Source organism: Trichomycterus rosablanca, chromosome 7, assembly GCF_030014385.1.
Source record: "Trichomycterus rosablanca isolate fTriRos1 chromosome 7, fTriRos1.hap1, whole genome shotgun sequence".
In the NCBI taxonomy this organism is placed as follows: domain Eukaryota; kingdom Metazoa; phylum Chordata; class Actinopteri; order Siluriformes; family Trichomycteridae; genus Trichomycterus; species Trichomycterus rosablanca.
The window spans coordinates 222,501-250,291 of NC_085994.1; the positions used below are offsets into that span (position 1 = coordinate 222,501).

At 43.1% G+C, this 27,791-nt stretch overlaps 1 protein-coding gene across 1 annotated transcript in view; it reads right to left on the reverse strand.

The window, feature by feature from the left end:
- The window catches only part of slc6a6a (solute carrier family 6 member 6a), a 40,911-nt gene extending 18,688 nt beyond the window's left edge, over nucleotides 1–22,223 (reverse strand). Inside the window, exons 1-4 of the mRNA XM_062998778.1 lie at nucleotides 22,096–22,223; nucleotides 12,471–12,700; nucleotides 11,269–11,403; nucleotides 6,348–6,582 (exon numbers count right to left, since the gene is read on the reverse strand). Coding sequence (XP_062854848.1) covers nucleotides 6,348–6,582; nucleotides 11,269–11,403; nucleotides 12,471–12,699 — 599 coding nt within the window. The 5' untranslated portion in view covers nucleotide 12,700; nucleotides 22,096–22,223. The remainder of the gene's footprint in view (nucleotides 1–6,347; nucleotides 6,583–11,268; nucleotides 11,404–12,470; nucleotides 12,701–22,095) is intronic.
- Nucleotides 22,224–27,791: the final 5,568 nt, after the last annotated feature.

Genomic DNA, 27,791 nt, shown 5'->3' on the forward strand with positions numbered 1-27,791 from the left:
TTCAGCTGTAGCAGTCCCGAATGCCAGCAGTTCAGGTGTAGAACCCCAGACTCCGGCATTAGAGCCCTCACAGCGGGGCGACTGGGTGACGTCTCGGCGACATAGTCGTAGGGAAAAGCACCGACCATCTCAGTTGCACGTGTCCAACAGGTTTTCCCCACTCAGTGAGCCACCCGCTGAGAAGCCTGTTAATGTAAGTGCTCTGGTTATAGGAGATTCTCAGCTCCGACACGTGCGTATTGCAACCCCCATAGAGACACCAGCAACCATAGTCACCTGTATTCCGGGGGCCAGGGCGCCTGACATCAGAGCAAATCTAAAAGTGCTGGCTAATGCTAATCGTAGATTTTCGAAGATTGTTATCCACGTCGGCACTAATGATGTTCGTTTACGGCAGTCTGAGGTTACTAAGAGTAATGTTAAAGAGGTGTGTGAGTTAGCTAGGTCGATGTCTGAGGCAGTAGTGTGCTCTGGCCCCTTACCGATTCGACCCAGTGGCGAAACCTACAGCAGGTTGTTGTCGCTGAACCGCTGGATGTCTAAATGGTGCTCAGAAAACTGCATTGATTTTGTAGATAACTGGTCCACCTTTGAGGGAAGGCCTGGTCTTTTGAAGCGGGATGGTGTCCACCCCACGTGGGAGGGTGCTGCTCGCATTTCTTGCAGCATAGGTGACAGGCTTTACCACCGCGTTAGTGTAGCGGCAGATAGTGTTAAATGACTATCCAGAGCCAAGACCAGGCAGCAGACTAACAGGCCTAACCGACTGTCTGCGAGTCGCCATCGGACGTCACCTGGAATCCTTAGGTCACAAACCATTGAGACTGTGTCTGTTTACCGTGGCAGGTGTAAGCCAAAACAAAATCAAAAAGTATGTCATAATAACTTAATTAAAATTAATCTAAATGAGCATCATGAAAACCCTAGTAAAGTTAAACTAAAGTTAGGACTTCTAAACATCAGGTCACTTGCATGCAAAACAGTAATTGTAAATGAAATAATTACAGATAATTGTCTTAGTGCCCTGTGTTTAACCGAGACCTGGGCTAGACCTGATGAGTATCTAGGTTTAAATGAAGCATCTCCTCCGGGTTACAGTTATGAACATAAGCCACGTCTTAGCGGTCGTGGTGGAGGAATAGCCGCAATTTATGATAGACATAGGTCTTACTGTAAAATCATCTCCCATAACAAACTCGTTTGAAGTTCTTATCTCTGACATAACCAATAAATGTTCATCTGATAAAACTAGTATGTTTAAGCTGGTTACTGTTTATCGACCCCCTGGTCCTTACTCAGAATTTCTTAACGAATTTGCCGATTTTCTTTCTAAATTAGTTTTATCAACTAAGAAAGCTTTAATTGTTGGTGACTTTAATATTCATTATGAGGATAAGTGTAATCCACTCAAAATTGCGTTTGACTCTATTTTAGAATCCTTAGGCATCACCCAAAATGTAACAGGACCCACTCACCGCTGTAAACATACCTTAGATTTAATACTTACTTATGGTATAAACATAGACAACCTGGAAATTATACCACAGAATGACTTAATCTCTGATCACTCCCTACTAATTTATGAAGTGTCCCTGTCCAATAATATACAGCAACCAAATCGTTTTAAATGTAAGCGCACTATTACATCTGCAACTGCAGCAGCGTTCATAAACTGCCTACCAGAATTACCAAATATATCAGCATCAGAACCTAAAGAACTAGATCAGGCAACTCAAAACCTAGAGACCGTACTGCGCACAACCTTAGATAACGTAGCCCCACTCAAAACTAAACTGATTAGGGAGAAAAAACTTGCTCCTTGGTACAATGACCACACATGCGCACTTAAACAAGCAGCACGAAAATTAGAACGCAAGTGGCGTCACACTACACTAGAAGTGTATAAGATTGCTTGGAAAGATGCTCTAACTGAGTATAAACATGCACTTATAAAAGCTAAATCTTTATATTATTCATCCCTAATAGAGAAAAATAAAAACAATCCCAGATTCCTTTTTGAGACAGTGTCCAAATTAACTAAAAACGTCAATGAAACTGAATCTAATATACCGCCTGACTGTACCAGCGATGATTTTTTAAAATTCTTTAATGACAAGATAGAAAAAATACGACTTCAGAGTCAGATTGTGTCACTTGCCAATGTTAAGTATGGACTCACTCTGAGCAGCATTGGTGATAACAGTGGTGATAATAGTAACGAGTTAATCCAACTAAATTCCTTTAATCCAATCTCCCAAAATGAACTAACTGTGTTGATTAAATCATCGAAGTCATCATCGTGTATACTCGATCCTGTTCCAACTCGTTTACTTAAAGATTTACTCCCAGCTATTGTAGAGCCCCTGCTTACATTAATCAATGCATCCCTTAGCCTTGGATATGTACCTAAATTGTTTAAAAGTGCTGTTATTAAACCCCTGATTAAAAAACCTAATCTTGATCCACATGTACAGTGTATCACAAAAGTGAGTACACCCCTCACATTTCTGCAGATATTTAAGTATATCTTTTCATGGGACAACACTGACAAAATGACACTTTGACACAATGAAAAGTAGTCTGTGTGCAGCTTATATAACAGTGTAAATTTATTCTTCCCTCAAAATAACTCAATATACAGCCATTAATGTCTAAACCACCGGCAACAAAAGTGAGTACACCCCTTAGTGAAAGTTCCTGAAGTGTCAATATTTTGTGTGGCCATCATTATTTCCCAGAACTGCCTTAACTCTCCTGGGCATGGAGTTTACCAGAGCTTCACAGGTTGCCACTGGAATGCTTTTCCACTCCTCCATGACGACATCACGGAGCTGGCGGATATTCGAGACTTTGCGCTCCTCCACCTTCCGCTTGAGGATGCCCCAAAGATGTTCTATTGGGTTTAGGTTTGGAGACATGCTTGGCCAGTCCATCACCTTTACCCTCAGCCTCTTCAATAAAGCAGTGGTCGTCTTAGAGGTGTGTTTGGGGTCATTATCATGCTGGAACACTGCCCTGCGACCCAGTTTCCGGAGGGTGGGGATCATGCTCTGCTTCAGTATTTCACAGTACATATTGGAGTTCATGTGTCCCTCAATGAAATGTAACTCCCCAACACCTGCTGCACTCATGCAGCCCCAGACCATGGCATTCCCACCACCATGCTTGACTGTAGGCATGACACACTTATCTTTGTACTCCTCACCTGATTGCCGCCACACATGCTTGAGACCATCTGAACCAAACAAATTAATCTTGGTCTCATCAGACCATAGGACATGGTTCCAGTAATCCATGTCCTTTGTTGACATGTCTTCAGCAAACTGTTTGCGGGCTTTCTTGTGTAGAGACTTCAGAAGAGGCTTCCTTCTGGGGTGACAGCCATGCAGACCAATTTGATGTAGTGTGCGGCGTATGGTCTGAGCACTGACAGGCTGACCCCCCACCTCTTCAATCTCTGCAGCAATGCTGACAGCACTCCTGCGCCTATCTTTCAAAGACAGCAGTTGGATGTGACGCTGAGCACGTGCACTCAGCTTCTTTGGACGACCAACTCAAGGTCTGTTCTGAGTGGACCCTGCTCTTTTAAAACGCTGGATGATCTTGGCCACTGTGCTGCAGCCCAGTTTCAGGGTGTTGGCAATCTTCTTGTAGCCTTGGCCATCTTCATGTAGCGCAACAATTCGTCTTTTAGGATCTTCAGAGAGTTCTTTGCCATGAGGTGCCATGTTGGAACTTTCAGTGACCAGTATGAGAGAGTGTGAGAGCTGTACTACTAAATTGAACACACCTGCTCCCTATGCACACCTGAGACCTAGTAACACTAACAAATCACATGACATTTTGGAGGGAAAATGACAAGCAGTGCTCAATTTGGACATTTAGGGGTGTAGTCTCTTAGGGGTGTACTCACTTTTGTTGCCGGTGGTTTAGACATTAATGGCTGTATATTGAGTTATTTTGAGGGAAGAATAAATTTACACTGTTATATAAGCTGCACACAGACTACTTTTCATTGTGTCAAAGTGTCATTTTGTCAGTGTTGTCCCATGAAAAGATATACTTAAATATCTGCAGAAATGTGAGGGGTGTACTCACTTTTGTGATACACTGTACTAGCTAATTATAGGCCAATTTCAAACCTTCCTTTTGTCTCAAAGATATTAGAAAAAGTCGTTTCCAAACAGTTATGTTCTTATTTGAATGAAAATTGTATTCATGAAAAATTTCAATCAGGATTTAGACCCAATCATAGTACCGAAACCGCATTAATTAGAGTAGTTAACGAGTTGTTAATGTCTTCTGATAATGGATGTGTCTCTTTTCTTGTTCTATTAGATCTTAGTGCAGCGTTTGATACGGTCGATCATAACATTTTACTGGAGAGGCTAGAAAATACAGTAGGTGTTAAAGGACTCGCACTCTCTTGGTTTAAATCATATCTGACTGACCGCTCTCAATTCGTTTATGTAAATAATAAATGCTCGGAAACTACAAAAGTAAAGTATGGTGTTCCACAGGGGTCGGTACTGGGACCGCTATTATTTACACTCTATATGCTTCCACTAGGTGAAATTATTCATAAACATGGCATAAACTTTCACTGCTATGCAGATGACACACAGCTGTATATATCAGCCAAACCAAATGATACTGACACAATCAGTAAGATAGAAGATTAAAGTGTAAACGACATAAAAAACTGGATGTCGTGTAATTTTCTTTTACTTAATTCAGATAAAACTGAGGTTTTACTTGTTGGCTCTAAAGCTGCAAGAGACAAATTGTCTAACCTGGTGCTAAACTTAAACACGTTCTCTGTTACTCCCAGCCCAGATGTAAAAAACTTAGGTGTCACAATAGATTCAGATCTCTCATTTGATACACACGTTAATAATATTACTAGAGTTGCTTTCTATCATTTGCGTAACATTTCTAAAATAAGAAATATACTATCTGTTAATGACGCCGAAAAACTGATCCATGCGTTTATAACTTCTCGGTTAGATTATTGTAATGCTCTTCTAACTGGATGCTCTGGTAGATCCTTAAACAAACTCCAGTTAGTTCAAAATGCAGCAGCTCGAGTGCTAACTAGAACTAAAAAATTTGACCATATTACTCCTGTTCTATCATCTCTACACTGGCTGCCAGTTAAATTTCGCATTGATTACAAAATACTTTTACTAACTTATAAAGCGCTACATGGTCTGGCTCCACAGTATCTGAGTGAACTTATTAATCACTACAGCCCAGCGCGTCCACTTCGTTCACAAGATGCAGGGTTACTTATAGTTCCTAAAATTAAAAAGATCACGGCTGGTGGAAGAGCGTTTTCCTACAAAGCTCCACAACTCTGGAATAATCTTCCTGCCTCTATTCGGGATTCGGACACAGTCTCAATGTTTAAGTCTAGACTGAAAACATATTTATTTTCTCAGGCTTTTGATTAGTATAGACAAAGGCGCAGAGCTTGGGGGTTCTTGGTCATAGAAACTTGTGGTGATCAGGGATGTTGGGTTGCTGTCGTTCTGCCTCTCTTGTCCGATCACTCAGGTTTGGTGACGGTGGGGAGATGGGCGCTGATGTCCTGTGAAAGCCTTCATGACCTTGTTACCTGCTTGCTCTCCCTTTTAGTTCTGCTGTAATAATTAGGGCTGCCGGAGTCTAAAACTCTCTGTAAAACTGTTTGTCAACTAGCATTGTACATTATTAACTACATTCTCTGTTGTTTTACCCCGAGGGCATTCTGATGGAAACCTGTTTACCCGCCGAGGTTAAGGATTGAAGTCGAGACTGCCGGGACAACGATGCTGCTCCTGTCAGATGTGACTGGTCTGGAGTAATTGCAACGACAAGAAATCACTACAGACTTTATTGAAGACTAGAGCGGATAACAACTCTATTATTATTTAATTGTTTATTTATCTATTTATTACCAGTTATGACTTTTAGATCATTTAATTCTGTGTTTGTATGATGTGTAAATCGTGTATTTATTTAAAGTATCCTCCAGGCCACCCAAGAAGGATGGGCCCTGCTGAGTCTGGTTCCTCTCAAGGTTTCTTCCTGTAATTTTCAGGGAGTTTTTCCTTGCCACAGTTGCCCTCGGCTTGCTCAACAGGGGTTTTTGTATCTGTTGGTCCTGGATTTTGTAAAGTTGCTTTGAGACAATGTCTATTGTAAAAAGCGCTATATAAATAAAGTTGACTTGACTTGACTTGACCAGCACAACTAGCACAAAATCCTCCACAGTAGATCTTCACATCCTGGCATCATCGAGTCTCGGCCGCCCAGCAACCTGTCGGTGGTTCATTGTGTGTGTGTGTGTGTGTGTGTGTACTCACTCCCAGAACTCGGTGACGGGTGAGGTGAAGTTGGTGGCGTTAGCCGAGAGCCAGAGGGTTCTGTTCTTGCGTACGGTGTCCTCCACACAGTTGGGCGTGTTCCAGCTGTGGCTGCACCGCGCCCACGGCAGCTCCCTCTGGAAACACTGCAGCAGGTAGTACAGCCCCCACGCCAGGATCACAATGTAGTAGATGTTCAGCAGGGACACGATCACGATGGAGGCGTAGCCGATTCCTAACACACACACAAATAATCTAGACGAAGAGTTTCTTATCCCCTGTCTCTGTGCAGTGGCATCGATCAGCCAGCAGAGGGAGTAATTGCTGCAGTTATGAGCTGCAGTCCGTCGGAGGAGATTCCTCATAACTGCAGCAATTACGCCCTCTGCTGGCTGATCGATGCCGCTGCACAGAGACCCTCAGACACTCAGGATTAATTATAATCCCAGACTGGGCAGAGAAACAGCATAAAAGCAGGCGGAACTCGTCATAAAGTTCACAATAACAAAACCACTTGATGTGATTGGTCAGTTTTACTGGTATTTAAAACTGGTCTGTGTATTTCCCAGTTTGCTGAGATGTTAGTTGCTGCCTTGAACAGCAGAGGGCGACAAACATGCGTCTTTAATTTACTCCATTCACATCCCAACACAAACTGAATAAGCAGGTATGAAGTATTTGATTGCTTAGAGGTTAAGGTACTGGACTAGTAATCAGAAGGTTGCTAGTTCAAGCCCGACCGCTGCCAGGTTGCCACTGTTGGGCCCTTGAGCAAGGCCCTTAAAGCTCAATTGCTTAGACTGTATACTGTCTTAGTACTGTAAGTCGCTTTGGATAAAAAGCGTCTGCTAAATGCTGAAAATGTAAAATGACGATGTAAACTAGTAATCAAAAGGTCGCTAGTTCAAGCCCCACTGCTGACAGGCTGCCACTGTTGGGCCCTTGAGCAAGGCCCTTAATTGCTCAGACAGAATACTGTCAGAGTACTGTAAGCCACTTTAGATAAAAGCGTCTGATAAATGCTGAAAATGTAAATGTACACACTTAGATTTATATTTCTTTAAAAGTTTAATGCTTAATTATATGGAGAATGTCTTGGGCCCTCAGAGACGACCCCGAGGGCCTCAATGGTTCCCCACAGTGTCACAGCACATCCCAAATTCTGCAAAGTTCTAACGCAGGGTGTTTCGAACCCTGGCTGTGACCCTTGGGTAGGTCTCAGAGAAAAATAACAATTTTAACAGGCACAAAGGAGAAATGAACCTGTACACTGACGCCCCATTGTGGAGGCTTTATGTTACACCCTGTAAACCACAGTGGTCCCCAATTATTTATTACCAGGACACACGGAAATAATAAATAATTAGAGACGCTAGAAGAGCAGTTTTCATCGCTTCCATTTCGTGTGTTATTGTCTCGTATCACCACTAGGTGGGAGCGGCGCCTCATTGCAGTGAAAAAAAGCTGATTTTCCATCAGTTGTGAGCAGTATTGTTAAATCCTCCCGCCCCGCCCGTCTGTAAAATGATATCTTATATGAACCGATCTGTGGTGCAAAAAAGGTTGGGGAGCGCTGTTGTAAACCACAGTGGGACCAGATTGGCACTATTGTCATTAAGTAACACTGGCTTTTGTGTTTTGTTTCCCTCCACGTTCACTCCACGTACCTGACGTGACCCGGCTCACCAGCCGTCGTCGCAGTAAGAGAGCGTCTGATTGATTACCCCGATGGGTCAGGGCGGGTACGTGTGTGTGACCACATTCAGATTTTGGGTTGGGGGGGTTTAAGGGCGTCGACGTGCCCTCATTCACATAAGATCAGTGAAGTGAAGTGTGCCAAATCCACCAGGCGCCAGATCTGTTAATAACCCCGACACAGCTGCACCTTTTATTTTCAGCCAGAGTTTAACCCCCCCCGTGAGCACCTGCCCTCCTGCCCAAACGACCTTGTAGTGTTGGTGTCCCATTATTTTAGGGATAAAGGGCAGCGAGCCAGGGGGCAGTCATGGGGCAGGACCAAAAGTGAACCAGAGAGAATACACAGTGTGTTACTGATGTTACTGGGTAAAGTGGGCAGTATTTTGCTGGGTAAAATGGGTAAGGTGGGCAGTATGTTACTGGGTAAAGTGGGCAGTATGTTACTGGGTAAAGTGGCCAGTAAGTGGGTGGGTAAAGTGGGCACCCTCTGTGTTTTTTGGCATTAGTTTATGTATAGATTAATTCTTTATTGATATTAGAGCCACGTTCTCTCTCCGTCTCTCCATCACTCAGCACTCAGATGAGATTCCATCATCAGATCTCTTAGTCACCGCTGGCTGCTGTTGCCATGGTAACTGAAGTCCTGAAATGCCTTGGCGGCGGCGTGAGTGTGTGTGTGTGTTAGTCAGCGTGGGTGTGTGTGAGTGTGGGTGCAGCGCTGGAGGGAGAACGAGGTGCAGGTAACATCTGAGGTACATGATGGACTTTTGGTTTGGAGGAACACCAGCAGCCCTGGATTGAATTGGAACATCAGAGTCAGGCCAACTGGACACAAATTCCAACAGACACACAGCGAAATCCCTCCAGGGAAGCAGGATACGCCTGGAACTGGGCAGCAGATCATTTTAATGTCAGACCTCACAAAGGCTCTTCTGATAAAACAGCAGAAATTTCCACCAGTGCTGTTCTACAGGACGACCTCACAAAGAGTGGAGTCTGTTGTGGCCCATGGCCCAATTTTGCCCATGGTTTTGGAGTGGGATGTTTTGATTATACAGTGAACCTGTGGAACCTCGGTTCTCCAACAGTTCGGTTCTCAACCGTAAAAAATGTTTCGGTTCTCGACCAGCCAGTGGCCCTCAGGCCGGGGCCCCCAGCACGACTGCTGAAACTAGGGGCCACTGGGAAAATTAGTCTGTGTCTGTCGAACAGTGCACAGTTCTGCTTAAAATCACTATAAACATCCTGGTTTTACTTCGTTTTTATAAAATTCAATTGGCATTCGGACCAAAGCACTCCCGACCGAGTCCGAGTCGGCTCTTGTTTGCTAAGCGTTTTTTTTGCATTTTCCCCCAATTTAGTCGTATCCAAATTCTAGTCGTGTCCAGTTACCCTGACCGCGTCCTCTATACTGATCTGACCGCTGACTGAGGACGCCTCTCAACGGACACACGCCCCCTCCGGCACGTACAGTCAGTACAGACTGCATTTTTCACCTGCACGAGTCGAGTTCATACACTTGGCAGGCACTGTGTACGGAGGGCCACACCCCCATCAGCATTATTCCTCAGCCCTGTGCAGGCGTCATCAGTCAGCCAGCAGGGGCCGCAGTCGCACCAGTTATGAGGATCTATGATCCGACTTTCTTACCCTCTAACCCTGAACAACAGCCAATCGTTGTTCATGCAGCCGCCCAGCCCAGTCGGAAGGTAGAGCTGAGATTCGATACGATGTATTCGAAACCCCAACTCTGGTGCGCTAGTGTACTTTACCACTGCGCCACCTGAGCGGCTTAAGTTTTTTTTTTTTTTTTAAGTCCAGAAAGATCAGTGATTGAACCGACCCTGAATGTAAAAGCAGTGAGAACGAGAGCGAACTGAAAAAAGAACTTATGAAATATGAAAGTGAAACTAGTGTCTAATATGGTGAAGTTTAATTACATTTTATTTATTTGATAGTTTTTATGGATGATTTTATGTATTACGGTTTATTATAAAGGTTTAAATAAGCAGCATCTGGGGGGCTTAAACTGATTCATCCAGTTTATCATTTATTACAGGAAAAACTGATTCAGAATTCATACATTCATCATTTGAACAGCATTCTGGAACACGACCAGCGTACGAACAGTGAGGATCCGTCCGGGTCGTCTTGATTTAACGCTCAGAACTCGATAGATGAGCATCAAGATTCTTCTTCTTCTTTGTACCTGCACCCAGGCGGTGGAGTAAAATTTCCTTTGTTATGTGTATGTACGCAGTACGTGTACGAGGGCGTCGCACATCGTTACAGAGGCGCCAGACTGGAGCCCCGTACCTGTGAGACGGGAGGATACGAACCCAGCTGCAGGCTGTGTAACCAAGGTGGAACAACAACACCATGAAGAAAACCAAGCACAACAAAAATGAGAATGTTCTGTAAACACGGGCGTGTTCTGTTCTGATGGAGGTGTAAACACGGCCGCTGTTCACTAACGAACGAGGACGGCGTCTCCCACTGTTGCCTAGCAACCAGAACTGAACCGGTAACACAGCTCAGACTGGGAACGGTGACGATGCTCTGGGGTCGGTACCATCACCTCCTCATTTAAAGCTCTGATCGGGCGCTCGGTCTCCCAGCTGATGGTCGGACTGGGATGTCGGATCAGGTCTGTGGTGATTCCTGACGCCTCTGAGATTGTGATGTCACAGATGAGCTGTTTTCTAAACCTTTCTGACCCCCTGTCAAAATTCTGGGATTTTATGATGTTATTCTTACACTCTCAGTGAGGATGATAAAGGATTCTGAGTTTTTCCAGGATGAAGGTGAATATTTGGGTATTTTCTGATTGTGGTTGATGTCGTGGGTTTAATTCTGGTAAAAGGATGGTAGGAGCTTCCTCACCTGGATCTGATTCATCGTGGTGTGCATCAACAACTGAATCAGAATCATGTGTAGTCCCCATCCATTGACCTTTGCACTTTTGAGATGGACAAATTAAAGACTCACTGTAAGCTATAGGTAGTGTACTATAGAGTTATGACATCACAACACAGCTCATGTATGTTAAACACACACACACACACACACACACACACACACACACACCCGGGCTCACTGAGGCCCCCTAGTTGAGAACCAGTCTCGTACAGGATCAGAATCTCCTGCATGGTGGAACATGGGCGTGTCAGTGCTGATTATAATTTTAATATTTATTATTATTGATTTTGGATCTCAGGCTTACCGGTGAAGATGGGGCAGAGTTTTTCCCAGCAGGTGATCCCACCTTCAGAGGTGAACTGACCCAGCGCCACCTCCAGGAAGAAGACGGGGAGTCCTCCACCGAACAGGAAGATGAAGTAGGGGATGAGAAACGCACCTGAGGGGGTCAAAGTAAAAGAGATGAACGTTTTAGGTCACTGAGGAAAACAAGCGTTTCAGTGTCTGTACAGCTGAAGCCCCCCCCCCCCCATTTTTCTCCACTAATCTAGTGGTATATATGTATATATATATATATATAAATATTCTTTTTTAATTAATGCAGTATTTTTATATTGAAGTTTCAGTTAATGCAGTGTTTTAAAATGATTTTTTATTTAAGATAATTCAGCTTTTTCAAAAAATATTTTAATTTAAATTAATGCAGCATTTTTTTATATTTTTATTTAAATTAATGCAGCATTTTTTTATATTTTTATTTAAATTAATGCAGCATTTTTTATATTTTTTATTTAAATTATTGAAGCATTTTTTATATTTGTATTTAAATTAATGCAACATTTTTTAAATATTTTTATTTAAATTAATGCAGCATTTTTTTATATTTTTATTTAAATTAATGCAGCATTTTTTACATGTTTTATTGCCGGTGATGTATTTGCGTTTCCTCTGTTGTGCTCTCGGTGTTTGTTTGCTTCGTAAACGCCGTTGTGACGTGACCCGGCGAGCCTCCGTCTGAAACTTCCTGTCCTGAAATATCTGGGCGTCATCCTTCAGCGTGAGGTGAAAATAAATCACGTTTACTGATCCTGTTACACCTCGTGGTTTAGGACTCGATGCTTTTGAGCTTTATTTACGTAAACAAGGTTAGCATGATGCTAACGCTCAGTCACCTTTACCGCTCACTTAGCACAGGGGAACAGTTACAATATATATATACACTACATGGCTAAAAGTATGAGGACACCTCGAGTCTACAGTAGATGTTTAGCCACACCCATTCTAACAGGTGTGTGGAATAAATGATGTGCTTCTTTACTGGGGCAACAGTTTGGGGAAGACCTTGTTCTGTTCCAGAAACTGTGCTACAAAGACCTGGTGTAATAAACTCCAGGACAGGCGATGAGATGACCAACACACTCAGTCAGGCGTCCACATACTTTTGCCCACACTGTATGAGGTAATATTTAATATAAACACAATAACAGTATAAACTTTCACACTGACCTCCACCGTTTTTGTAGCAGAGATACGGGAAACGCCACACGTTGCCCAAACCCACGAAACCCCCCGCTACCGACAGCAGGAAGTCCAGTTTGCTGGCCCACTTTTCCCTCTGAGGTGGTTTCCCCTCGGCCTCGTCCTCGGGCCGTGTGCCCGGGCTCTTACCCGGCGACGGTTTCAGGGTGTCCTTATGGAAGTCCTTCAGACACTGAAGTTTCTCCTTCTGTGCCATCCTGCAGAAAAAAAACACAAACCTATAAACTTACATACTATAAACTACACCGGCGCATTAGGACCATGCGTGTCTGTCGGTCCATCTGAGATGAGCTCAGGCCCAGAGCACTCTGAGGTGTTTCTGTATAGAATTGATGTCTGACTCTCTCTGTGTGTAATAGAGTTTCAGGTTACATTTCTTGATGCAGCGGCGGCCTGTGTTAAGCAACAACGGTTTTCTGAAGCGCTCCCAAGTCCATGTGGCTACATTTATATTTATCACAGTAGTGAAATGGTTTCTCATGCAGGGCCGACTGAGAGATCAAAGGTCACGAACATTCAGTCATGGTTTCAGATCTCTCCAGATTCCCTGAATCTTTCCACAATATCATGTACAGTAGATGGTGAAACACTGAACTATTTATAATCTGCATTGAAAACTGATTGATTCTCTGTTGAAGTTTGGAACACGGTGGTGAGCCACGCCCCATCATTGCTTGTACAGACTGATCCTGATCCAGGTGGATACCCGATCATGATTCCCTCACCTGGTATCGACTCACCTGCTCACTGTGGAACCTTTCAAACATCAAACACTGGAACTTCAACATTCCATGAATGTTGATCTTTATGGAAGATCCTCGCAAGCTCTGATCTGATTGGACAGCAGAAGTCTGGACAGTTGCTGGTCCTGAAGCCATTTCAGTGTTGTTTTGGCTCTATGCTTCAGGTCATTGTTATGTTAAAAGATGAACTATCACCTCAGTCTGAGTATTTAACCACCCCTGAGTTCCTCTTAGCCTCCCTGTCCATGCTACCACCACCATATTTCACTGCTGGGATGGAATCATCCAGCCGTTTTTTATCAGACATCTTTGTTCTTTACGTATCATTTAGCAAACTTACCAAAGCAGGTCTGTCCTGACACTGGGGTGTAAATCAGGGGCGGTTTTAGACCCGGGGTGTCCCTCTCCAAAATGTGCTCATTAAGTTTAATTGCAACAGGCAACTAAAGTTCAGTTCTACAAACATCTCAAAGACCATGAAAGTAAACCGGACGTAACTGACCACCGCTCACAGCGCCACGGCGAACGGCCAGAATACTTCTGTAAAGAAAAGATTTATTTTTATTGATTTTATTAATTAAAAACATGTTTTACTTTCGTCATTCTGGTGATTAAGTGCAGATTGGTGATGAAACTGGTGATCAAATCAGTTTAGAATCAAATCAACAACACTTGTTTGGAAGCTGGGGTCAGAGTGCAGGGTCAGCCATTGTACGGTGTCCCTAGAGCTGAGAGGGTTAAGAGCCTTGCTCAAGGGCCCAACAGTAGCTACATGGCAGAGCTGGGATTCGAACTCTCAACCTTTTAATTGATAGTCCAAAGCTACACCACTATTCTCCCACTGTCCCAAAATAAAGTGTGCAATAAAGTGTAAGCTACAGGGGTCTGAATACTTTATATACAGTCAGGAGCATCTCAAATCTTCTATATTAATGATTTTAAACACTGATTAACGATGCGTGTCCACATCCTTTATTCAGTTACCATGGTGAATAAAGCAGTGATGATGTTTAACAGGACCGTGTAGGAACAGAAGATCATAATAAAGGAGACGCTGGTAAATCAGAAGCATTTATACTGGGTGTGGAAGATAAAGAGCCTCCACAGCACCAGAACAAAGACGTTAAAGTTCTTCTAACAAACACACAGGAAAGGAATTCAAGGTCACGGCCAACCGACTGACCACAGTCATGTGGGATAAGGTCAGGGGTCAGAGGGCAACAATGTAGGTAGAAGCAAGTTTCTGAGCGAGGTTAACTTGGTAAAGAAGCTTAAAGCAGCTAGAACTGAAATGTTTACCAGACTGTAAAGGATTTAAATTAAAGTTTTAGCTTCTAATACACGTCAGACCTGTTTTTATTTATTTACTTATTAATTTATTTATTTTCTTATGTATTTACACATTTTAATTTATTTATTTATTTTACTGTATTCATGTTATTGTATTTAATAATTGATTTTAATTAATTTGTTAATTAATGTATTAATTCATTTATTAGTTTTAATTAATTAATTAACTTATTTATTTTAATTAATTTAAAAAAATAATTGTTAATAATAAATAAATAACAACAAAAAAATTAATAAATTGCAACATTTTCCCTGTGGGATAATAAAAGGCTAACTTATTGTAATTTATTTTTTTAATTTTACTTTATTTATTTATTTATTTCAATTACTTTGTTTTAATTTATTAATTTTAATTTATTTATGTTGTTTTATGTATTAATTTTAATATATTTATTTGTTTGATTTAATTAATTTATTTACTTTAATTAATGTATTTGTTTTAATGTATTTGTGTTGTTTTATTTATTAATTTTAATGTATTTATGTTGTTTTATTTATTAATTGGTTTTAATTCATTAATTAATTTATTTGTTTTAATTCATTCGTTTATTTATTTAATTTTTGTTTTGTTAGGTGTCCTTGATTACGTCTGATCATCCGACCTCATAAACGACACAAACCTTAACGAACTTTGTACTTTATAATGGGTGCAGTCAGTTTTTATTTATCTAAGCACAATCAACTCTCAAAATCGACTCTCGTTAATCATATTTATTAACAAGGAATTAGGAGCTCATGATACAAACTGAACTGACATTACAGAACGTTCTAAACCATCAGATTAATTATCTACGATACTGGTAGATCTTCGGTAAATCAGGGGATTCCTGATTCCTGCTGCAGTTACGCCCTCTGCTGGCTGATCGATGGTGCTGCACAGAGACGGGGGATAACGGAGATCAGTGTGTGCCTCTCTGTGCGTGATACGGATCTCCGTATGAACCCACCCGCTGCAATTTAACACAAGTTCATTTTTTTATTTGAAAAAATAAATTAAAAATGAATTAAAAATGAATTCCTGGATTTCTGGACTGGAACAGGAATGTTATGGACAGTTTTGCCCAGATAAAAGATGGTGGAGCGTCTTTTCTTTTTAAGCGCTGACTGAGTGAGTGTGTGTGCATGATTACAGGAGTGTGTGTTATTGGGCTGTAGGTTTGGGTACAGAAGGTTTTGGGTTTCTTCTGAATGTTGATTTGGACGTGTTATTACAGACTCAGACCCTGACGATCGTTACGGCTCCAGAACTTTGGGTTTGTGACTGGTGATGTCACTCATATTTTGCTCTCCACTTCTAATAACATTATGTTAACGGGGGCATTTGTGACATCATTAATGAAGTGCACCAATAGGACACGACCATACAGGGTTCCGCCCCCCATCAGGCTTTCTGTCCCAGAGCTGCCACTGCAAAAACCTGAACCCTGACAAAGCTGACGGGTTTGTACCGGACGTCTCTGTGCTCACTTTATTTTTAAGGAAACCAAAATTAACCAACGGTCAGATTGTGATGGTAATAACAAGAGCCTGGGGAACCACCATACCCCCCCTCCCGCCCTGCTGACATTCAGAGGTAGTGTGGGTCCAGGTTGTTTTTGTTTGGGTTGGTAACACGGGCGTGGCTCTGACCGGTTTTGTAAACAGAGAACAAAGTGTAAGATCTTGTTGATGGGGGTGATGAGACGTTAGATCACCTGTCCTGGGTGGAACAGAGACAATAAACGTGATTGTTTTACAGCTTTTCTAAATCACGGAGATGCTGAAAAATCAACAGACATAATGAACGTAATTAAAAATGTAGAAAGATCGAGGGTCGACAGAGATCCTCAGTTCTTCATTAGCAGCCCGGTGACGGTCGGGTGTCTGATCACCGCACAGCGTACAAGTTCTGTTAACCCGGAACATCGACTGATCAATCAGCATCCAGCTGTACAAACGCTGTCATCTTTTTGTACTACTGAAGGGGCACAAATTCCCACACACAGACACACTTTAAAGTCTTGTGAGAAGCTTCTCAGAAGAGCGGCTGCTGTTCTGGCTGTAACGATCACACTGAGGGTCAGTCTGTTTTAATAGTGTTTGTTTGGTCAAGTGTCCAAATACTTTTGCACTGGGTGTAGATGCAGAACTCATGGGCATTTTAAATGTTAATGTCCTTTATTGGTCAGTACTGTGATAAAATAATTCACCTTCTGCCTCCAGGGGGCGCTAGATCAAGCTTAGAACTATCAGCATGGAGAAGAAGAGTCTCCACGTCCAACCAAGTGAAGGATCAGAAACTTACTCAGCGAGGTCGACCTGGTGACTGATGATCGACATTTCAGATCGATAAACCTTGAGATCAAAGGAACGACGGCTACGCTCAGCAGCTAACGGCTAATCCAGGGCTGAAAGAACTCAAGACATCAAAGCATCAGGCTTCAGTCTGGACTTCAGGGTGAAGGACGGTGATCCACGCAGCCAGCAGTGATGTTATAAACATGGCGGTTGTGTGGAGCATCATGTGGAACAGAATAAAGTTTTATGACTGCAGGTATCCAGACACGCTAAGCTACGTTAGCATCATTACATTAAAACCAGTCGAGGAAAAAAAATCGGCGAGATGACAACCAGTGGAACCACCAGCACAGACATCACGTGATGTGTACGTACATAACTCCCCACAGTCCAACAACACAACCTGATTTTTGGCGTCTGTAACTCAGTGGACTTAATGTGATGTTTTGAGTCTCAGTTTGACAGTCGTATTTATGTTTACAGGATTTACTGGTTTTTAGTGCTTTACTGGTGTAACCGTTTGTACCAGCAGCTCCCACATCACCCCAAAAACAGATATAAACAAACACTGACTGTTTTTTATTTTTATTTTATAATGTATCATATATACACCGATCAGCCATAACATTAAAACCACCTCGTTTCTACACTAACTGTCCATTTTATCAGCTCCACTTATCATATAGAAGCACTTTGTACTGTAGTTCTACAATTACTGACTGTAGTCCATCTGTTTCTCTACATGCTTTGTTAGCTCCTTTCATGCTGTTCTTCAATGGTCAGGACCCCCACAGGACCACCACAGAGCAGGTATTATTTAGGTGTTGGATGATTCTTAGCACTGCAGTGACACTGACATGGTGGTGGTGTGTTAGTGTGTGTTGTGCTGGTATGAGTGGATCAGACACAGCAGCGCTGCTGGAGTTTTTAAACACCTCACTGTCACTGCTGGACTGAGAATCGTCCACCAACCAAATATATTCAGCCAACAGCGCCCCGTGGGCAGCGTCCTGTGACCACTGATGAAGGTCTAGAAGATGAGCGACTCAAACAGCAGCAATAGATGAGCGATCGTCTCTGACTTTACATCTACAAGGTGGACCGACTAGGTAGGAGTGTCTAATAGAGTGGACAGTAAGTGGACACGGTGTTTAAAAACTCCAGCAGCGCTGCTGTGTCTGATCCACTCATACCAGCACAACACACACTAACACACCAGCACCATGTCAGTGTCACTGCAGTGCTGAGAATCATCCACCACCTAAATAATACCTGCTCTGTGGGGGTCCTGTGGGGGTCCTGACCATTGAAGAACAGCATAAAAGCAGGTTAAAAAAGTATGCAAAGAAACCGATGGACTACAGTCAGTAATTGTAGAACTACAAAGTGCTTCTATATGGTAAGTGGAGCTGATAAAATGGACAGTGAGTGTAGAAACAAGGAGGTGGTTTTAATGTTATGACTGGTTGGTGTATATACAGTGAGACTGAGTCTGTAGTGGATGAACTTTATACAGAATGAAAGTAATCAGTGGGAGATCTGGTGGGATTAGCATCTAAACTGGCTCATAACCAGATCTGAATGTTAAAGCTCTTTATCAGTGGTGCACGTTTTCACTACATGTTCACCATCGTTCAGTAAAGTGAGATGGCGGGTTAACTCGACCTTTGAGTGAATGAAGTCGTAAAGCAGCGCTGTAGAGACGCTCGGTTAGCAATAGTGTGGCGTGATTGTTTTATGGTGGGTTAGCTTACTAAAGGCTTTTAGTTTTATAGCAGCGATGGTTTGGCTGTAAACTGGGTTGTTGGTACATTCAGGCCCTTAAAACCACACCTACATCCCATCTCTCATACCTGCTGCCCTCACAATGTGTAAATGTTCCAGCAGCTTCCGGTGTAGTGATGAAGCGTCGCTCCCTACTCCCTACACAGTCTGAAGTTCACTTCATTTGAACATTCTCGTTACCTTTGGATCGGAATCTCACTTAAAATGGTGGAATACCCTACGTAGTGCACTTCACAGGAACGACCGGGGTGAATGGAACGCTCCTACAGAATCGGTACTGATGGTTGTAAGACGCTTTCTGAACCAATAAGAGCTTCTGATTGTAATTGTTAGTAAGAAATGCTGTTATTTGCATTTATTCAGTTTGGGTCACACAGATGACGTGGTAATGAAACGCTCGATCGGCTTTCTAACGACTTCCTGTTTTACTTCACCACCGGGAAAAGTTTGGAGGTTTTTAATTATAAGCACGTTTACAAAATAACGGATTCTGTTCCTAATGGGACGCACGCTTATAAATGTAATAGCATCTGGAAGAACAGAAGCTAAGGTAAGCAGCGGTTATGATTGTTTTTGCTGTGTTTGGGATTTTGGCCGCCGTGCCGTGATTTATCGAGCGCTTTTGTTCTGTAATGAAAAAACGTATCAGTTGAAGCTTTTAACTGGAACCTTCTTGTTACAGAAATTACATTCATTTACACAATGAGGAGAAAAGTAAAGACACGAAGTAAAACGGCTAAATACACTCGCTAATCTGTTGTTGTTTTTATCTGAACTTACAGATTATTTCTTTATTTCTACGCTACATTTATAATAGATGTTTTGTGTAGATTATATTGACTCAGACTCGTATTTTGGTACTTGTGAACGTCTCTGCTCTGATAACGAGTCTGAATCATGTTTCCTGTATAAATAAAATGAAACCAGACTCAGCGAGCAGGATTAAGTTCTCGTCGGGTTTGTTGTCGGCGCTCGTTTGTTCTGTGTTCTGTTGTACGTGCAGCAGGATTACTGTTGGGGGCAAAAATCCAAAAACAATACGAGGTCAAAAGTCAGGAACACAGACCGGTGAGTAGAGGAGCGGCGTGGAACAGTGGTGTTGAACTCTTGACATGCTCTGTAACTGATACAGCGTGGGATCATCAGCTCGCTTAACATTTTATTAGGAACACCTTTCTGGTGCTGATGTTTATAAGCCAGGTCTTCCATACAGATGAGCTTTTTGGGTATACATTCACTGACTGTAGACCACTGTACCACAACTGTAGCCTGAACTCATTCACTCACTCACTCATTTACTTTCTTAACCACTTATCCAGTCAGGGTCACAGGGGGTGCTGGAGCCTATCCCAGCTTTTCAATGGGCGCAAGGCACACAGTAACACCCTGAACGGGGCGCCAGTCCATCGCAGGGCAGATACACACACCAATCCATTCACCTACAGGGCAATTCAGAGTCTCCAATGAACCTGACTGCATGTTTTTGGACTGTGGGAGGAAACCCACACAGACACGGGGAGAACATGCAAACTCCACACAGAAAGGACCCGGACCGCCCAGCCTGGGGATGGAACCCAGGACCTTCTTGCTGTGAGGCGACAGTGCTACCCGTAGCCTGAACCACAGACCATATTTTCAGAAAAGTTGGGACATTTTCTAAACATGCAATACATAAAACATTCCCATGTCTATTTCTGCATGATGTAGACACAGAGTGTGTGTGCTCAAGCGGCCTGCCTGCAGATCTGTCTCCTATTAAAAATGTCTCTTATCATGAAGAGGAGAATGAGACGACGGCGAGCACGGACTGTTGAGCAGCTGAATCTCGTATCGAGACTCACAAACCTGCAACCATTAGTGTCCTCAGTTCCTCACACATTAAATAGTAGAAATTAATAGGAACGCTGATGGAACACAGGGGGAACACAGGGGGGAACATAGGTGGGAAGGAACACGCCCCCGTCCTGACTTTTTTGGAGTGTGTTACAGGAATCAGATTCTAAACGTGTTTTGATTTACAAACTAGAATGAAGTTAATCAGTAAAACATTAGAATTTAAATTAAGATTGAAGAGAATGAAACACACATTCTTCTTTTTACTGCCTTTCATAAAACGTCCCAACTTTTCTGGAAATGGGTTTTCTGGAAATGACTCTTATAAAGAATCGACTCCAGGAGCCGATTCGAATGAATCGACTCTCACCTTAATACCCACCATAACAATAACGCTCGGTACATGAAACTGATTCATCTTTACATTTATATTTAAATTTTATGCATTTAGCAGAGGTTTTTATCCAAAGCGACTTACACTACAGATACAGTATACAGTCTGATCAATTGAGGGTTAAGGGCCTCGCTTAAGGGCCCAACAGTGACAACCTGGCAGTGGTGGGGCTTGAACCAGCAACCTTCTGATTACTAGTCCAGCACCTTAACCACTAGGCTACGGCTTCCTCTCTACACAGACTATGAGGATCATAATAAATACGGCTGTGTCCTAAATCACCTTCTGTAATATTAAACAGCCAGCAGTGTTGAAATGAGACGCGACCCTGGGTTACCATAGCAACCGTATCTGGTATTATTAGGCTGTGCCTGGTTCATGGGGAGCGACACAATCCTGCCTGTAGCTCCTGTCTATAATACAGGGCTGATCATAATAAAATATACTTCTTTATTCCGTACAGATGTGCACCAGGGAGGAGAGGAGCACCGCATGAGGAGCACCGCACCAGCTACGGCTTTAGGAATTGATGTGATTACAGTATTAGTGAGGACCGGAGAACCGGAGCGGCACCACAAACAAAAGAGACACAGAAGAGAGTCGGGCTGACTGGGAATAGATGTATAACATGTGCATTAATAAAGCATGTGCTCAGGGGTCCACTTTTAGGTCTACAGAACATCCGAAATGTTTTCTCGTGCACAGTTCTGCAGACGCGCCCGCACCAGCACGCGCACCGGCCGCGCGCTCCACACGCACGCACACGCAGATTTATTCTTTATAATAATAATAATAATAATAATAATAATAATAATATATAACATTAAAATCACTTTAACACAATCACAGAGAGTAAAACACTGAGATTTTACTTTCATTACAACCGCTTTGTGTTTAGAGATCAAAGCAGTGAGGTGAAACATGCCGCTGATTAAAGCACTTAACAAAGCGCTGAATAAAGGAACACGTGAGCGCATCAAGGACTCCACAACACAAGCAGGGTCCTGTTAGGAGCATCACACACGCACACACACACACACACACACACACACACACACACACACACACACACACACACACACACACACGCACACACACAAGGATCAAAGCACCTTTAACTTTTCACCAAACATTCACACCCGTGTAACCAGTAATAATGAACCCAGTCTGAGGTGGAATGAAACACCATAATGAACTGGGATCCACTCACCTGTGCTCTGGATCTACTGCTCAGTGATCTCAATGATCTAGGTGAGCTCAGTGATCTGTTCTCGGGCTCCGTGTTTCTTCTCTCTGAGTCCTCAGCAGGGCAACAACAAATAATCCTCTCACCAGTCCTCCCGACCTCCCAGTCTTATATGGGTGATCTGGGAGAGAGTGGAAAAACACCAGACTCACCAGCATGCAACAGGAGAGCGCTTCTTAAAGGGACACGCACACACGCGCGCACAGACACACCCACACGCACCCACGCGCACCTCTCAGCCCACAGTGGGCACCAAAGAACAGGGGGTTCACAGGGGGGCATGTCCTCCCTTCTTTTTCCTCCCTTCTTTTATTTAGGCATCACCACAGCAGATCTGGTCCTTATATCAGACCTGGGTACAGTTTTTTACACCTGAAGCCTAACACAATCCTGCTATTTCTATCCGGGCCTGGGACCTGCACTGAGAGCGCACTGACAAGTGCAAGTGCACCTCCCCCTTACCTTAGATATAAGACAATCATGTCCATGCAGACACTAGACGGGCTGATAGCACCACTGAAACCCTTGATTCCCTGGATGGACTAGTAATCATAAAGTTCCCAGTTCAAGCCTTACCACTGTTGGGCCAATGAGCAAGGCTCTCAACCCTCAATTGCTTAAACAGCATTCAGTCATAATTGTAAGTCGCTGGGCGCCCAAGTGGAGCAGTGGGATATTCCGCTTGCACACCAGCGCAGAGATTCTGAACTCCTCGTTTGAAATTCGGCATTGACACCGGTCGGCTGGGCGCCATCTAGTGGGCATAATTGGCAGTGCCTGCAGCAGATACTAATTGGCCACCGTATCTGCAGGGTGGGGGCCGGACTATGTGTGGGTGGGTGGGTCTTCATACGCTGTGTAAGGACCCTGATTGGCAGAAGAGACGCCTGTGCAGGATGCAGGGGTGAGAAAAGGAGGGCTGTACACGTGTCGGAAGAGGCGTGTACAGCGACGTGCTCTCCTCAGATGTGATCTGGTATCTCTCAGCAGCAGAAGACAGATTGAGTCGCTAAATCAGGAGGAAAATGGGGAGAAAATGCATTAAAATAAATAAATAAATAAATAAATAATTGTAAGTCGCTATGAATAAAAGTGTCTGCTAAATGCTGTAAATGTAAAAGTTTGAGAATCACGGCTACATAACCTACAGAATTAAAATCCATTAATTTTATTTAATAAACTGTAATCACTGTTGTGACATCAATTCCAGAGAAACTGAACTGACTGCAATGCTAAAAAATAAAATATCAAGACAAATAAACAAACTGCCTTTGTGATGGTTGGCTGCACAGATGGGTCAGCGTTATCCAACACACTCTGTCTTGTGTCGCCCTGATAATATTACATTGTGATGGCATCAGTCCAGCTCATCTTCTGAGTCAGTAAAGTCCAGTTCTGTCCTACAGTAATGTCACCTTCAATGTTCTCGTGTAGGTTCCTCATCACACACGCACAGTAACGGAACCTGCCGGACTTATTGTGGTTCCAAATCTTCTTCTCAGTTCTGGTCGTCTCGTCCACTCGCTCAGTGATGATCATCTTCCTCTGTGAGATCTCAGCAGGTTTCTGAAGCTCTTGTTCTGTGAACAGGAATCATGAATCAGACTTCAGAATCAGACCGTCTGACTATGAATCTGGGTTTGTCAGAATATCACCACTCACACAGGGCACTACATGGTAAAAGTTTAGGGAGTTCCCTTTCCTGTGTCAGAATGACAGCACCCTGCAGTTCATTATCATCCTGAGCTCTAGTTCATCCAACACAAAGCACCCGCTATTAATATCCTCACCGCGTGGGGTCACGGCTGAGGGGACAGGTGGGACCGCCAGGATAATAGGAGAACTATTTTTATCAAGTGGGTCAAGCGGCTAAAAGCAGATTTATTACAGAAGCGGTTTGGAAACGTGCGACGTTACACCTACAACAACCTGTCACACTCATCACTCAACTCAACACTCCTCATCTACTGCTGGTTTATAGTTCTATATTAATATACAACCCTAAATCATAAAAAGTTGGGACAGTATGGAAAATGTAAACAAAATAAGAGTTTCTTACATTGACTTTGACTCTGATTCCAGAAAAACTTAACCGACTGCAACGCTAAAAAATAAAATAAACTAATCAAACAACAAGGAGGAATTTTTAATGTTTACTTTCTCTAAGGTTCTTTAGTCTGAGCATTGAGAGGAATTTCTTAAGAAACTCAACTCTTCATCTGTTTCAGTATTGTACAGGTTTAATAAAATCCTATTAAAGCTTATTAGACACTAAATAATGAAAAAGAGAAACAATCCTAAACACACATTACAAATACAGATTATACCATCAATAGACGAGGAGTGTTGAGTTTAGTGGTGTGTTAAGTTTAGTGTTGAGTTGAGTGTTGAGTTTAGTGTTGATTTTAGTGTTGAGTTTAGTGTTGATTTTAGTGTTGAGTTTAGTGATGAGTGTGATGAGTTGTTGAGTTTAGTGGTGTGTTAAGTTTAGTGTTGAGTTGAGTGTTGAGTTTAGTGATGAGTGTGATGAGTTGTTGAGTTTAGTGGTGTGTTAAGTTTAGTGTTGAGTTGAGTGTTGAGTTTAGTGTTGATTTTAGTGTTGAGTTTAGTGTTGATTTTAGTGTTGAGTTTAGTGATGAGTGTGATGATGTGTTGAGTTTAGTGGTGTGTTAAGTTTAGTGTTGAGTTGAGTGTTGAGTTTAGTGATGAGTGTGATGAGTTGTTGACGGTGTGTAGTGTAAGTAGGTGTAATGTTTGGGGCAGTTGTAGCCTAGTGGTTAAGGTACTGGGCTAGTAATCAAAAGGTCGCTGGTTCAAGCCCCACCACCACCAGTCTGACAGTGTTGGGCCCTTGAGCAAGGTCCTTAACCCTCAATTGCTTAGACAGTATACTGTCACAGTACTGTAAGTCATTTTGGATAAAAGTGTCTAATAAATGTTGAACATGTAAATAATCACGTTTATAATAAACACGTCCATGTTTACAGTTCAGTCTGATTGATTCTGATTGAATGAGGTGGGAATTATTTTAATAATCAGTTTAATAATCAGAAAGTTTAAGGACGTTCTGTCAGAGTGTGAATTACACAGTGACTATTGGAGGGGCGACTTTATATATTAGCTAACTAACGACCCCCAGAACTGCTGCTTTTATTTCTTTCTAAGGACGGAGGTGTCCAAGTATTAATTAACAGGGTCAGACCCACCCAAACCCACCACCCCCAGTAATTCCCACCATGGGTTCTGCCCGTGTGTTTGTGTCATAGCTGAAGTTTACAGAACTCAACATGGCGGGAGAGAAAAACTCTTCTGCAGAAGAGACGCTGACTTTTTAAAGCCTCGTGTGTTTCGGAATGTTTTGGGACGGATGTCTTTCTCTCGTTCCTCCTTTAATATTTTACATGACATTTTCAGCATTTCTGCGTTTAGCAGAGGAAGATGCTGCTCCTCTTACTGTGACCGGACTCAGGTGATGCTGGTCATCATGGTAACGTCATGGTAACACTAAGCGGTACTGTACACGTGCGCCTGGCTGGTTTCGGGTGGATTACCTGTAGCGTGAATGTAAACACAGATTTGGATCAGATAGTTGATCAGAGTGACGGTATAAACACTGAGTCTTCACCTGTAATCACAGTGAATTAAAGGAAGTCAGACTGGAGGAATCTGAGCATGGAAACTAAACTACTGACGTCTGAGTCACAGCGTGAGATCTTCTGTAATGACTCTCAGCTTCTCAGCATTTGTCCAGAATTCCAATAAGCAGGACCCAGCATGGCACCCAGCATGGCACACATGGACCAGCCATCTGTGTCTGTACAGTACAGTAAAAACCTTCTCCAGAGTCTCACTCCAACTCAACATCACGAACCGTCCATCAGATCCTGGACTGGAGATACGAGGAGGAGATAAGCAGAGGTTGCAGTTATTTGGTGGTGTAAAACTGGGAACTGGGCTTGACGCCACTCCTGCATGAAAAAACCCCAGAAGAGTGACGACGCCCTGCTGCCACCGACACGAGGAACCGGATGAGGTTCAGATATTGTGTAACAGCTTTGTTATGATGGACTTTGTACCAGTTATCGGTCTGGAACCAGGGTGGATCATCCTGGAATGAAAGATCTGAGAGATCGTTGCAGGAAAACCAACACAGAAATGAGAATGTGACCTCGGGTGAGTTTTCAGGGTTCAAACCAGCCGTGATGTTAATCTGGCTCCGTGCAGGTCACCCATGCTGTGGGCACTGATGCCCCCTGTACCATGATACATGTTGCTTCTGCACCTTTCACTGATAACAGTCCGGATGGTCCTTTTCATGTTTGTCACTGAGAACTGTGGACTCATCTGACCAAAGCATGCATGTCTGTCGGTCCATCTGAGATGAGCTCAGGCCCAGAGAACTCGACTTTCTCTGTGTGTAACAGAGTTTCAGGTTGTGCTTCTCGATGCTGCGGTGCTCTGTGTTAGGTAACAATGCTTTTCTGAAGCACTCTGTATTTATATTTATCACATTATATTTGTTTATTAGGATTTTAACGTGATGTTTTACACTTTGGTTCCATTCACGACAGGAACAGTAACACAAGGTCATACCAAACAGTCATGGACAATTTAGTATCTCCAGTTCACCTCACTTGCACGTCTTTGGACTGTGGGAGGAAACCCACGCGGACACGGGGAGAACATGCAAACTCCACACAGTAGGGACCCGGACCGCCCCACCTGGGGATTGAACCCAGGACCTTCTTGCTGTGAGGCGACAGTGCTACAGCAGCGCAGTCTGAGTGTTCAACGGTGACAAACATTCAGTCGTGGTTTCGGATCCCTCGGGCTCTCCCTGAATCTTTCCACAATATCATGTACAGTAGATGGTGAAACACTAAACTATTTATAATCCTGCATTGATAAATGTTCTTTTTGGAGTTTGGAACACAGTGGTGAGCCATGAGCCATCATTGCTTGTACAGACTGGTCCTGATCCAGGTGGATCCTTTTATACCCGATCATGATTCCCTCACCTGGTACCAACTCACCTGCTCACTGTGGAACTTTTCAATCTTATTCTGCCTCCGTCCCAACTTTTATGGAGTCTGTTACAGCATCAGATTCTAAACCTGCTTCTATTTACACTCTACAGTGAAGTTAATCAGTGAAACAATAGAAATTAAATAAAGATTAAAGAGAATTAACACGTCACACATGTATTGTTATTTATCTGGATGGCGTCGAGTCCTCGGTGAGTTGCTTCGTTAGCACGTTCTGGTTAAACGATTATGATGATGATGATGGCTGGTTTACGTCGGTTGCTTGGCTGCTCCTGCAGGTCTCTGGAGCTCCTGGTCACTGAGGAGATGAAATCAGGAGGCTTCATGTGGAGGAGCATCGAGAGACGATGACTCCGCCCGCCTGTCCTCCACCCTGATATATAAATAATAACCTGCACTTTATTAGGAACACCTATCTGGTACTGACACTAATCCAAGCGTTTTCTGTGCTGACCTGCACCTACTGGACTGATAAACATTGTGGGTATACAATAACTGACTGTAGCCTGTCTGGTGCCCGCCTGCATCCCAAATATGAATCAAAAGGGACCCCGTAAGACCCCCAGTGAGGTGTCACTCACATGGTGGATCATTCTCAGCACTGTAATGACTAAA